The sequence below is a fragment of the Ursus americanus genome, chromosome 23 (genome assembly GCF_024610735.1).
Source record: "Ursus americanus isolate L20-20 chromosome 23, mUrsAme1.1.p, whole genome shotgun sequence".
Lineage (NCBI taxonomy): Eukaryota > Metazoa > Chordata > Mammalia > Carnivora > Ursidae > Ursus > Ursus americanus.
The window spans coordinates 18,368,539-18,382,200 of record NC_142149.1 but is presented as its reverse complement, the minus strand read 5'-3'; the positions used below and the strand labels follow the sequence as shown (position 1 = coordinate 18,382,200).

The 13,662-nt window shown below is 56.7% G+C and overlaps 1 protein-coding gene across 7 annotated transcripts; it reads left to right on the top strand.

Moving 5' to 3' along the window:
- Positions 1-229: 229 nt before the first annotated feature.
- Positions 230-13,448, top strand: CD300LG (CD300 molecule like family member g). 7 transcript variants are annotated; one of them, XM_045814407.2, is made up of 8 exons: positions 230-367; positions 1,272-1,607; positions 4,116-4,217; positions 5,108-5,195; positions 5,884-5,996; positions 7,881-7,933; positions 11,077-11,166; positions 11,719-13,448. In XM_045814407.2, exons 1-8 carry the CDS (start codon positions 325-327, stop codon positions 11,830-11,832), a joined length of 939 nt encoding a protein of 312 aa, XP_045670363.2. In that variant the 5' UTR covers positions 230-324; the 3' UTR covers positions 11,833-13,448. The 7 variants fall into 7 exon arrangements, with proteins under 7 accessions (XP_045670363.2, XP_045670360.2, XP_087710463.1 ...); XM_045814404.2 differs by having other exon boundaries at positions 4,937-5,195; XM_087854337.1 differs by lacking the exon at positions 4,116-4,217.
- The last annotated feature ends 214 nt before the right edge of the window (positions 13,449-13,662 follow it).

The following is a 13,662-nucleotide window of genomic DNA, read 5'->3' as shown; positions in this document are numbered from 1 at the left end:
TTGGACTCCCTGAATTGACCCTCTGGGGTGCATGGCGGTGGGCATGGTTAAGACCCCCCCCCCCAAAGGGTAGGGTTTTGGGAGAAACGCTCCGGTGGTTTGGCAGAGGTGGGGGGGTGGGGGAGAGGGGAGCGCGGTAAACCTCGAGGGTAAGTAAAGGGAATGGCAGACGCGCCTCCCTCTGTGCGCAGATGGGGAACCTGCACGGCCCCTCCCCCCCTTTCCTTGTCCTGATCTCGTGCCACTGGAGGAAGTTAAAGCCCCGAGTAGTTGCTAGAGGAGCTCCCAGTTCCCGCGGGTGCTCCTGTATGTCCAGCGCCCACCATGTGGCCCCTGGTCCTGCTGTGGGGCTGCCTCTTGCTCCCAGGTGAGACGGGGCGGGAGAGGGAGGAGTGGCGGAGGGATGTGGGGCTCATGCCCAAGCTGGCAGAGAGAGGACCTCCTGAACCTACCTTTCATTCTCGTGACCCACTGCTGCCTGATCCCTCCGGGTTTCACCCCCACCGCACTAGTCCACAGCCCGCAGAGGGGGCGGGGGAGGGGGCAGGCACTTGCTGTTTCTGGAACGCAGAGCCAGACCTCTGGGTTCCAAACCCTTCATGGTTAGGGGGTTGGGAGGGAGGCTTTACCAATTTCACCGCTGTTTTCCTGCTGGAGGCAGACAAGACACCCCTATGTGGTTGCCATGGTAAACGCTGCAAATATTTCTTGAACTGCTACTGTACCACTCACAACAACCCTGAGAGATAAGGGATTACCCTGTTTCATCAGTTCACAGGTCTGCCTCTTTTTTTTTTTCCAACTTTTTAACATCAAATATCAGGACGCGTCTTGTAACGGATGACAATTGTTCAAGTGACCAAGCTTTTTTAGTGGCATATAAAATTATGGTGTATCTTACATATGATAACATCTTAATTTCAATGAGCTAGGACATTATCATCATCGTCATCATCATCATCTATAGAAGAGAAAACCCAGATGCCCAGGGAGGGCAAACAACTTCTCCAAGGTCACACAGCTGCTAGGTGGCAGTGCTGGGACTCAGACCCCGGGCTGTCTGAATCTAGAGCTTCGCCACCACCACCCTTTGGGCCGCCAGGCTTAGGGAAACAGCAACAGCCCTGTCCCAGTGTCCCTTGGTGGGGAAGGGGAACCATCAGCCCTTCCAGGGCTGCCGCAGAAAGGAGTGACTGAGGAAGAGTCTTCTGGTCTTGACCCTGGAACTTGAATCCACGGAATTCTGACCTCCGTCCCTGCTGTGGTTTCAGGTTATGCAGCCGTGGTGGGCCCTAAGGAGATCAGTGGGTTTGAAGGTGACACGGTGTCCCTGCAGTGCACCTACAAGGAGGAGCTGAGGACACGTCAGAAATACTGGTGCAGGGAGAGTGGGCTCATCCTGTCCCGCTGCTCGGGCACTGTCTATGCGAGAGAAGATGGAGAGGAGACGACGGAGGGCAGGGTGTCCATCCGCGACAGCCCCCAGACGCTCACGCTGCACGTGACCCTGAGGAAGCTGACCCTGAAGGACGCCGGGAAGTACTTCTGTGGGGTCTCCAAACTGGGCCTAGATGAGTCTTTCCTGGTCTCTCTGCTTGTCTTTCCAGGTAACAAATGCCTCTGCTTCCCCGGATGGGGCACAGGTGATAGAGAGAGGAAGAGGGACAGGTGGGCCACTGATCAGTGCTGGACCCCCTTGTCCCCTCGCCAACAGGTGTAATGCTTATACCAGCCTCCCGGGGGAAGGGCTCAAGGGCTCGGTGAGATGATGCCGGTCAAGTGCTCAGTGCTCGGCCTGGCCCGTTGTGGGAGCAAAGGCAGCGCAGTGCGAGCCTCGGCTCCTCTTTGAAGAGGTCACACCGCGCAGATCTGTTGAACTCCCTGCTCAGTGCCTTTCATCTTTGCCCAGATGTAGGAGAGCGATTGCATGGGCTGGGGATGAGAGGGACAGCCACAGAAAAAAAAAAAAAAAGACTTCCTCTTTGGAATTCAGAGATGTTCCCGAGGATTCCGCAACTGGGCCCACCACCGTGAAGCATCCCAGGCCCACTCCGTAGCGGCACCCCCTCCCCTGCCATGGCCACACTGGCCTCGCCCTGCCTGTGGTCTCAGCTCTCCCTTCCTGCTTCCCTTCCCCAGATCTCGAAGTCCCAAAGGCAGGTGCTACTTCGTGGGCCTGGGATCTAGCCTCAGAGGAAGAATTCCTTGAGCTCAGGGACACTAGGGGATTCTGGCTGGGGATGGAGCAGCTCTCTGGATGTCCAGAATCCCACCTAGACCTGCTGAGCTGAGAAGAGAGAAGCCAGAGAGGGCCCAGGGGAGCGGGCAGCCCCAGTCTGCGGGCCAGTGAGGGTGAGCAGGTCTTTGTATCCCGTTCCGCAGATGGGGGCCCGAGGCTCCAGAGAGGAAATGATCTGCCTGAGGTCTCATGGCAGGAAGTGATGCAGCCAGGATTCAAATCCAGGGTTTTTTTTTGCTCGCTTTGGTGTCTGCTCTTTCCCTCTCCTGGCCTCATCGCTGGGACCCACCCCACTCCCAGGCTGTCCCCACTGTCAGATCCCTGACATCCCTGGGTCTTTATTTTAATTCAAGGAGATAGAAAGAAGCTCACCAAATAATAACAGTAGTATCATAGCCCTATCAGACCTGTTCTCCATTATTTGCAAGCTTCTCTGAGCTCCTCTGATTCTTACCAGCATTCAGACCTCCTTCTTACCTAGTAAGGATCAATTTTACCTATATTTGAGGTTCTCTATTTTTAATTTTGACCTCACTTGTAATTATTCATCTCCGCATGATGTGTGCATTATGATGGTACCCTGTGTCAGACCTTGTTGACCTTCGATGGTACCTGGGACGTAGAAAATAAAGGCTAACGGCAGCGGTGTGCGGGGGAATGTTTAGCTGGGAAAGCTCTGATTCGCAGGGCCTGCCAGTTGCTGTGGTTTAAATGCCCCTGCCCTCCCCAATTTCCAGCCACCGATAGTTTAACGACCAGCTTACAAAATTCCTGAAAAGTGAACAGTCAGCTCTCCCGAGTCAGTGGGAGCCATCTCAGCACGCCATCAAGTATGGCGACAGATCAGAATTTCTGGAAAGGTCAGAACAAGACAAGAGTAGCCACTGTCATTTCTTTTATTTCCCATTGCCTGGAGGCTCCAGGCCACGAAATATGACAAGATAAAGAAGTATACCTATAGGAAAGGACAAGATAAATACCCTTTATTTGCGCAAGATTTGATCATTTCCTCAGAAAAATCAGAGAAAACCTGACTTTGTATTAGAATAGAGAATGACAGGGACAGGGAGCGAGTCCCGGATGGCACTCCAGCAAGGAGCTGACCGAGGTTACCGGGATGGGTGGGGAAGGGGGCAGGGAGCTCGGCAGCTCCCGGGGGGGGGGGGGGGGGGGATGGACCACACCGCGTTTCTGCCCATTGTGCTGGTCACAGAGGCTAGGCATCTTGTCCTTGAGGGGTCCCAGCCTCGCGGGGACAGAAAGAAGTGGGTCAGGCAGCGGTGGAGAGGAGAGGCGTGGCACATAGGGGAACAGCGCGGCAAAGGCACGGAGGCGTGTGGGATGCTCACTTAGCTGAGAATAGAGGGCCAGCGGAGGGGTGGCTGGTGCCCCGAATGGTGAAGAGGTGAAGCCGATGCGGTGAACTGAGGTCTGAGTTTGAAAGGCTTTAAAAGGTCTGTAAGAAGCTTGAGCGTCAGCTCATAGGCAGTGAGGGCCATCGACGGTTCTGAAGCAAGAAACAATGGGATCCAGTATCCCATATCCAGATCCATGTTCTAGAGGCAAAATGAGCATTGGTGTGAAGAGTGTCCTGGAAAGAGCAGGCGGCGGGCAGCTGGGGACAAGGGAAGCTGAAGGTCTTAGCTAAGTGGGAGGCCAAGGGGACTGCAGGATGGGGAGGCCGGCAATCAACTAGAATCTTCCATCCGTGGCTCCTAAGTGGCTACAGGGGCGGGGGGGGGGGGGTGTGGAGATGGTGGGGACTCTGAACAGAGAGGTGGGGGCAGGAAAGCTACTGGCTGCCACCAAGGCAGGAAATGTGGCTCAGAGCGGTGATCCTCACCTCCCCTGAGACCAGCCTTTCCCTTTCCCTTAGGTCCCTGCTGTCCTCCTTCCCCCACTCCCTCCTTCCAGCCTCTTACTACAAGGAGCCTCCAGCCCAGGGCAAAAGCTTGGCAAACTCAGCCCCCAGCATTAAGTGAGTGAATGCTTTTTCTGTCCCCCTCCACCCATGTATAAAGCAGCATCCAGTGAGTGGCCGCTCGTAGCCAGATGTGGCGCTCCGTGGCCCCCAGAGCCCTGGAGCTGCACCTTCGGCGGAGGAATCGGCGGCCCAGTGGGGTCAGCTCCCCCAGGGAGCAGCAGAGCCCAGGGAGGAGGCGCAGCCTGACCGCCAGGCTTGTGTTCTGTCCGTTCCCCCCGGGGTTGAAGGGCTGAGCAGGAAAGATAGGGCCTTGAACCCTGACCTCTGGCCCTGTCCCTGCCACCCTGCCCTGCTGACCCTGTGGCTGTTGAAGGAGGTCAAGGCCGGTGGGGGCAGAGGTGGTGAGGGTGGGCGTGTGGCGACATGCCGTGATAACTGGCCAGGACTGGAGCGGGAGGGCAGGAGCGCCTCTGAGCCCTGCGTGGCCACTGGAATGGGTCACGGAGTGGGGGCAGGGCTGCGATGCCACAGGCAGCGGCACGGACGGGGCTGAAAACTATGTACGGGTGTGGGGCGGGCCTGAGACCCCGTCGGCCTGCTCACGGTGGCTTCATCTGGGCCTCTCTTTGCTTCCTGGGGGGTCCTTTAGCTGGGGATGTCAGAGAAGTTAGTTCTAGGAAGGCTAGGGTTCAGGGGTCAAGGATCAGAGGTCTGGGGAACACCGGGATGCAAGGGTCTGAGAAGGTGCTGAGGCCTTGCTTTTGGACTTGTAGCTTCTCCTGGTCTCCACCACACAGTCACCACAGCCAAGCAGGGGAAGACAGGGGCCGAGGCCGCTCCGTCCACGGGGACCTCCCCGTACGGGCACGTGGGAACCTCCCCAGACACAGGAACCTCTCCGTGCGCGGGGACCTCTCCTCATGAAGCAACCTCTCCTCATGCAGGGACCTCCCACCCATCCACACAGCTGGACACCACCTCCGCGAAGGACACCCAGCTGTCCCCCAGCAGCAGCAGCAGCTCCGTGTCCAGGTGAGCCCAGGGCGACCAAGATCCCCTTTCAGGCCATCCCCAAAACCTAACGTGCCTTGGAGCAAGTGAGGACCTGGCACTCCTTCCTCTAGGCGAACACGGCCTCCTGTCAGGGCCGCAGCGAACAGCGCAGAGGGCAGACTCGGCCCCGGTCCCCCCGCCGCAGGGCCCTTGTGCAGTGAACAGCGTGCACTGCAGAGCCGGCAGCCCTGTTGCTCTGGCCACACAGGCCCGCCTGCGGTGAAGGGTCCACCGCGGCCCCGGTCCCCACTCCTGTCCCCACCCCAGCCTCGGAGGCAGCCACCCCAGTTTCGCCGGCGCACCTTGCACTGGGCCCTGGGCCAAGCATGAACATAGGTTTTTTTCTTACCCAACTGGAGCCGCGGCCTGAAGGGTTGGTTCTTGGGGCTTATACATGATTGCACGCGGTTACTGACTGAGGCTTCCTGCCTGAGACATCCAGGTACCTGCGGCCACATTCAGACCCAGCTGAGAGTGTTTTCTGGGGTTGGAAGTGGGGGCAGAGGTCCCTCCCACTGGGACTGACCAGGTGCTGTGGTCCCTGGTGCCCTCTGATCCCTTTGGGAAAGACAAGGGACATGGGGGGGACGCAGACGGCGAATGCCGTGGTGCACAGGATGACTGCTGTCTGCTGACAGCTGCTGGGCTCCTTCCATCTCGCCCACAGGGTCTCCATCCCAATGATCCGCATCTTGGCCCCGGTCCTGGTGCTGCTGGCCCTCCTCCTGGCCGCAGGCCTGATTGCCCTCGGCAGCTATCTGCTCCGCTGGAGGAAGGAAGGTGAGCGAAAGTAGATGGGAGGGGGTGGGAGACCTGCAGTCCCGCCACTACCCCAGGGAGACCTTGTGGGTCAGTGTGTCTCTGAGATATGGGCATCAGGAGCCCTGCTTCTCCCTTCTGAGGGAGCCACAGGTCAGTCAACATTAGGAAAAAGCACTTCAAATGTGTGAATGGGAGAATGGGGGCTCTTGGCTTGCTCCCATCTGTCCAAACTCATCAATCACTTCTGTCCTTATTGATCCCAGCAAACCCATGTCCACCCTGTGCAGGTCCAGGTCCTGTGTGACTACCGTAGCAGGGGGTGGGGGCGGGAATTCGAGACTAAGCACTTGAACAGGAAGGATATTGTGGCCTCACACCCACCGTGGGGTCTCGAGAGGTGCTCAGCTCCTGTCAAGACTTGGCTTCAAATCCCAGCTCTGCTACTTTTTAGCTGCGTGACCTTGGGCAAGTCACCTACCTTCCCTGAGCCACGGCTTTTTTGGATCACGGATCTAGAATACAAGTGAAATAGAACAGAGATAGAATATGAGTCCAACAGAAGTAGAATCCACGCCACGCATGTACTTTATTTTTTTTTTAAAGATTTTACTTATTTATTCGACAGAGATAGAGACAGCCAGCGAGAGAGGGAACACAAGCAGGGGGAGTGGGAGAGGAAGAAGCAGGCTCCTAGCAGAAGAGCCCGATGTGGGGCTCGAGCCCATAACGCCGTTATCACGCCCTGAGCCGAAGGCAGACACCCAACCGCTGTGCCACCCAGGCGCCCCCACGCATGTACTTTAAACTTCTCTAAAAGTCACATGAAAAAGGGTAAAAAGGAACGAGGGACGTTGATTTTAATTACACACTCTATTAACACGATCTATCCAAAACGTGATCATTTCAATGTGGAATCGGTATAAAACTCTTCATGATGTATACATTCTGCATTCTGCGTTTTTTCATATCAAGTCTTCCAACCCTGGCGTGATTCGGAGCATCGTGCTTCCCGAGTCAGTGGCCGTGCGCGGCTGGTGGCAGTAGCATTGGTTGAGAGGGTTGGCCGAAATATCAGTCAGAGCAGCTGCCAGGGCCGGGCGTTTCTGTGTGCCTTTGTTGCTTTTCTCTCCTCGAATGCTCTCAATACTGTGCTGTTAGAAACTACTCATTCCGAGCGGCCCCATTTGACAGGGGAAGAAACTGAGGCAGAGTGGTTAAGCAGTTTGCCCTGGGTTTGCACAGCCAGGAAGCGGTGGAACCAGGAAGATGTGTGCCAGAGTGCTCTGCAAATTTGCAACGTTGTCCTACAGCGGGTGGCCCTGGGGGTGGGGGACAGTGGTCCTGGGCCTGCCTCCGACTTCCTGCGCGACCGCCAGGAAGACATGTCAGCTTTGCCCACGTCCCCAGGTCACTGCAGAGGAATCTGGAGGAGCACATGGGGTGGGAACATTCCTGATCAAGACCTCAGACCTTCTTAGTTCCTTGCCTCTCAAATTGTGGTCCCCAGCTAGCAGCAGTGACATCCCCTGGAAGCCTGTTAAAAGACTCTCAAGCCCCAGCCCTGACCTGCTGCATTAGAATGGGCATTTTCATAAAATGTCCCGGGATCCTGGATGCACACTCAGGCTGAAGAAGCAATGACCTTAGCACATAGAGTTACTTTCCCGGTCGGTTTCTGGCCCACACCAGGGGATTTCCATGTACCCATCCCAAAAGTCTGGATCATTGCTAAGGGACTGAGCTGAAAGGCCAAGCAGTCTGCCTGCCCAGCCTGTGTCTGCGTGCTCCCTCTGGGAAGTCCTTGCTCCCAAGTGCCAGAAGGCCCTGTCCCCCTCTGCGGGAGCTGTTGCAGGCTGCTGCCAGCTACTCCTGGCTCAGGGTACACCTGCTGGTCTCTTTCAGCTCAACTGGCCGCAGAGACACAGAGGAACGAGAAGGTCCACCTCTCACACTTGGTAAGGAAGGCAGCCGGCCCTAAGCCCCAGCTCGGGTCCCGGTGGGGCTGGACGTCAGGACTCCTGGGCCCCGTCTCTGCATCTCCCTATCTGCTTGTCTCTGACCTCCAGGCAGGGCTCGCTTCCCATCTCTGGGGAATCTGTGTGAACCCCGAGAGCAGCCCTACAGAGTGCAAGCCAACAGAGTGCCCCTCGTCACCCTGACTGCCCAGCAGGTACCAGGCAGGGCTCTTCCCCAGGCCCAGCGCCCTCTTCTCCTCCCCGTTTTAGAAGCAGAGACTGTCAGAGCTGGATCCTGGGGTCTTTGGGAGGGCTGCAGAATCACGGGTTCAGGACGCAGAAGCCCCACCTGTGTCCTCCCCCAACCACCCCCACTCGCGCGGCTGTTTGTTGAGATGCCTCCACTTTATTCGCTTACACGAGGGCAGGAAAGGGGGGCTGCCATCGCCTTCTTTCCTGGCGCCAGTGAGGACAAAGGATGCAGGCCTGATCCCCTGGGGAGGGGCTGCGGCAGGAATGGGGTTCTGAGCTTTGGCTTAGGAAGCAGCTGTTGTTGTCTCAGGAAGCCCAGCAAGGCCAGAGGTGGTGGACAGGAGTGAGGGAAAGGTCATGGACCTGGATGGGGAGGGGGGCTGCCACTGTCCTCCAGAGCCCAGCGTCCCGGCTGTGCGTCCTAGGGCGCACCCTGCTGGCTAGAAGAGGGGTGGGGCAGGAAGAGAACCTCTGGGCTGTGCGGCTCTGCTCCAGGAGGGCCGGGGAGGCCGAGAGCGCCTGCACCAGCCACCTCCCTTCTGCCCGAGCTGCTGCCACCCAGCCCACTGCGGGAAGGGTGCTTGGGACTGCTTCCTGCCTGCCCCCGCTTACGTGGGAGGGGACAGGAAAGGGCACAGGGCCCGTGGGCCGAGGGACTGGGAAGGAGCCTGGCCCCTTGTTGGGGGAAGGATGGAACAGGGTCTCCCTGGAGGGTCAGAGACAAGACCGCTGTGAAGATGGCCACCTGAGAGCTTTTGGTTTTCTTTGGTTTATTTCCCCTCTGGCTTCTTTGTAGTTTTTAGCAGGTGGAATTGAAAGGGTTTGGGGTGTTCTTTGCCCCCATTCAGGTCAAAGAGGGAAGGGGGCACTCTACTGGCTCTGCCAGAGAGCCCCAGGGGGGTGTAAAATCAGAGGGAAGTATGAGGGCTCAGGCCAGCATTTCCCTTGCCTGCAGAGCTATTTCAAGAGGCTCTCGTTTTATTCTTTAATTGAACACCTACTATGTGCCAAGGGCTTTGCCTATGTCACTGAATCTTCATAACTCCTGTACGTGGTAGGTGCTATCATTACCCCTTTCTTACGGAATAAGAAACAGAGGTTCAGAGAGCATAAGTAACTTGCCCACAGAGACCCAGCGTGAAAGAGGCAGAACCAGGGAAACGGACTCAGTCTGTGGGGCTGGCAGTGCCCAGCCTGCCGCACTGCAGTGCAGAGGGCCTGAGCAGGGGAACCAAGGGCTCGGCCTGCCTCAGCCTGTCCCCCGAAACTCAGAAGAAAGAACCATCCCCAGTCTGTGAACATGGGACGGCTCGGCCCCTAACTCCTGAAACAACCCAGCTGGGAGTGCCAGGCTCCGATTAGGGCTCGGCTCCCACTTCCCGAGGCTTCTCTGATTCCCTGCTATTTTCCTAGTGCTTAGACGCAGAGGCTCTCATAGGTATCTTGTAAATTGAACCACATAGAAAATGCCTCCGCCCTTGCTGGAACAGGCCAATGGGCCATGACGTGGGCAGAAGGACCCACATCGGACGTAGGGTAGGGGTCCTGGCCACTGCCTGCATGCGTGGTTTGGTCTCTGCCCCCGGAGGTTCTTTCCTCAGATTCAGGCACCCTTGAGTAAGTGACACTTCTGTGGCTCTGATGGTCAGTGGTGGTCAGCAGTGGCTGGGTTTGGGCCAAATCACAAAGCTGTAAAGATGGGATTCATGGGAAAATGGAGTGACATCAGGAGTCGTCTGATGGAGCCCAGTGCTGCGGTGTCCTCACCGTAGGCAGGAGAGCCCAGGAGAGCCCAGGGCCATGACTGAAATGATTTGTCCTGTTCCCTCGTGCCCTCGTCGCCCCAGCCCCAGCCCCCTGAGGAATTCTGCTCTGATTTTCATCTTGTCCTGTAAGACTGAATGTGTCCCCAGAGACGGCTCAAATGTCCACCTCTTCCCCCGTCCCCTGCAGCCAGGACAGTGACAGACGTGGGTTGGGGGGGGGGCACTTAGGAGACAAGGACATTGAAATGAAGGGAAGTGTGTGCGGCACATTCCACCAGGATGGTGGCAGGGGATAGGAAAAGAGCGCGGGTCTGAGGTCACATGGTCGTGAGTTCAAGTCTTAGCTCAGCTGTGTGACATCTGGCAAGTTACATCACCTCTCTGAGCCTCAATCTCCCCATCTCATGGGGTTAGGTTAGGAAATTGTGAGATGAGCCCCCCCCAGCAGGTGTCCAGAAAACAGGAGCTTCTTCCTTTGTCTTCAGTGCCCATCGGGCCATGGGGTCTGCCGGCTGGGACACCCAGGGCAGCTATGCCCTTCGGAGACCCGCTGGGGGCCTCGGCGGCTCCAGCCTCTTCTACCCTGCTGCTGGTACAGGATGGCTCCTACCCACTCTGGCCTGCCTGCCTCTCTTCCCTCGGCCTGGGCTTTCTTATCTGATCAAGGAGGAGGTGCTCAGGCTTGGGATTTGTAAAGAATTTTTCCTCTGCGGTTTGTTATTGGGTGAACCTTTGAGGTGTTCAACTTTGCTCTCCCGGGGCTGCGAAGACAGGCAGCCTGCACATTCCTTCTGCTTGGGGGATAGACATAACAATAAGGAAAACAAATGAATCATTCCAGGAGGTCCCAGGTGTTGAGCGGTGAAACATTGCCACGAATATTCATTATAACCCTGAGGCAAGAATTCTTCTCCCATTTGACAGCGGAGGAGTCTGAGCCTCAGAGAGGTTAGCGGTCTGCCCAAGGTCACTCTGAGATGTAGGAAATAGGACGGAAGGGCTCTGACCCCACAGCCTGTGTTCCTGCCCTTGCCCACGCTCTCCCGTGGCTCCCTCCTCTTGCTGTGGCGGCTGGACCATCGCTGCTGCCAGGAACGGGCTGTGCTGACCGAGTCTCTGTTTCAGCCGCTGGAGTACACGGTGATCAAGCTCGCAGGGCCCCCTGGGCCTCACGCCAGCCCCAGCCCCTGCACAGAAACCCAGTGCCTCAGCCAGGTGTGAACAGAGGGCGTGGGGGGGGGGGGGCGCGGAGGAGGGGAGTCTGGAGCCACCTAGCCTGACTCCACTCTGACAATGCAGGGAAGTGGGGGGGGGGGGTTCTTTCCTCAGCATCCGCTCTCCAAACACTGCCCCCTGCTTCCGCCCACCTACCCCATAGGCTCAGGCCATTCCATGAGGGAGTCAGGACTCGCAACCCTACATCCTCTTTTTTTCCCCATCCAGAAAGTTCTTGAATAGCTTGTTGGTAGGTGCAGTTTCAAGAGCTCTGAGCTGGCAGGGTTCCAACACCTGCTGGCCAAACCTGGCCAGAGGCCATGAGGATACTCTGGGCTGGGGGGCTGGGGGATGTTTGGGAGGAGGTGAGGGGCATGGATCAAAAAACCTGGGGGTTCTGGGGGGAGCTTGTTAGTCTGTGCCCCTTAGACAGACAGACGGACAGGCCCAGAGCTGTGGAAAATTCTGGGGTGGACCCAACAGTGACCTGGAGACAACCCCACACACACACCAGCTGGGCTCTGCTTTTCAACCCCTGACTGTCTTTTACAGACTTCAGAGGAAAATGAAGCCCCTTCCCAGGACCCGGAGGAGGACATGATCACAGGGCCTCCCCTCCACATGTCTGGGGAGGAGCTCAGCTTCTCGAAGTTCATCTCAGTCTAGCGGCAAGAGTGCGCTCCAGGCCAGCCTGCGGGGATCTGAAAGGCTGCATTTGCACTAACTCAAGTAAGCTTTCCGCGACAGCTTCAGAGCCTGCCTGCCAGACTCAGGGCTCTCCCCCACCCTCCCCAGGCCCTCCTCCTGCATGCCCAGCCTGACTCAGAAGCCTTCGTCAGCCCCGGAGCCTCACAGTGCCAGAGGGACCCTGGGACCTCCCCAGTATGTTCACCTCCCTGGGTGGGGCGTGCAGCCTCTGGAGCTCGTCAGTTGGGCAAGGCTCCGGAGATCTGGCCTGAGTTTGAATCTGCTGCAAGAAATCCCCTGAGCCTGGGTGCCCAGGAACAGACCCCCACCTTCTTCTGCCTTCCTTCCATCCTGACTCAGCACCACTTTCTCCTGCGTAAGTGCGCGTGGAGGAGGAGGGGGAAGTGCATGCTGGGAATAGACGCGGGTTCTGATTTCTTGAAATGTGACTGCATCCCAGTCCTTCAGGAGGCTGGTTAAAAATGTGATTCCTGGGGGCGCCTGGGTGGCACAGCGGTTAAGTGTCTGCCTTCGGCTCAGGGTGTGATCCCAGCGTTCTGGGATCGAGCCCCACATCAGGCTCTTCCGCTATGAGCCTGCTTCTTCCTCTCCCACTCCCCCTGCTTGTGTTCCCTCTCTAGCTGGCTGTCTCTATCTCTGTCGAATAAATAAATAAAATCTTAAAAAAAAATGTGATTCCTGGGTTCTCCCAAGACCTACCAAAACCAGCTCTGGGGCTGGGCCCACAACTTTGCATTTCTAGCAAGGGTCCGGTGACTCTAATACTTGAGTTTGAGAAGCAGCGGGCTCAGGTTAGAGTCTACCTTTGGTGTGTGGGGCCTCCCACCTGCTCCGCCCCAGAGGGGCTGCCCTGCCCATGACACCATGACCCAGCTGGGGGCTGTCGGAGTCCAGGCCCAAGTCAGCTGCGCACTGGAAGGGGTGAGCACATGGCTGGCAGGGAGGGGTTGCCTTTCCCGGCTCCCCACCCAGCCGTGCTTCCCAGGCTTTGGAAGGAGGCTGGAGAAAAGCTTGGCTCCTTCCTTGTTGAGAAAGGGTTCATTGCCTGTGGGTTGGGGTTAGGGAGGGGTAGGAGAGCACAGGGTGCAGGTGGGCATCTAAAAGGCAGGAGAGAGGGGATAGGGCAGGAACCTAAGAGGAACCTGAAGGTGACCCTGAGTCTGGCCCCCAGGACTGCTATTTTTTTTCTTTTTCGACTTTCTTTAAAAAGTGCAATGGGTGGTCACTCAGTATACAAAAGTTAGAGACACGGCAGGGAGGAGAAGAAAACTCGCTCAGGCTCACCACTCCCCCAGACAATCACTGCTGCATTTTTTTGCGTTTCCTTCCTGTTTCGTTACTCCACATCATTGGCTGGATTTCACTTTAGACCCTGCTTTTTCCACTTAATTCTTTTTTAAGATTTCTATTTGTAAGTAATCTCGACACCCAACGTGGGGCTCGAACTCACAACCCCGAGATCAAGAGTCGCACGCTCCACCGACTGTGCCAGCCAGGCGCCCGCCCACTTAATTCTTAGACACTTTTCTCCATGTTTTACCAACGTTTATAAATAAAATGTGTATCAGCTCCGTGATATTTCCTCACAGTGTGTTTCCATTCATTTCAATTGTCTCTCATAAGATATTTAATTTGTTTCTATTTTTGCTATTATAAATAACAGCATGGCAAGTCTTTCCACAAGGCTCGATTTGCATTTGGAGACTTCTTGAAGAAGCATTCGTGTGCATGGAAATGCCAGCTCATAGGGTGGGAACATTTTTGACATTACCGATACCCATTGCCGAA

Excerpts from the sequence above, each read along its gene's own strand:
- CD300LG (XM_045814404.2), top strand. The coding sequence starts at position 325 with ATGTGGCCCCTGGTCCTGCTGTGGGGCTGCCTCTTGCTCCCAG. Across the intron at positions 4,218-4,936 it reads AACTCAGCCCCCAGCATTAA|CTTCTCCTGGTCTCCACCAC; the intron begins GTGAGTGAATGC and ends TTGGACTTGTAG. Across the intron at positions 7,934-11,076 it reads AGGTCCACCTCTCACACTTG|CCGCTGGAGTACACGGTGAT; the intron begins GTAAGGAAGGCA and ends TCTCTGTTTCAG.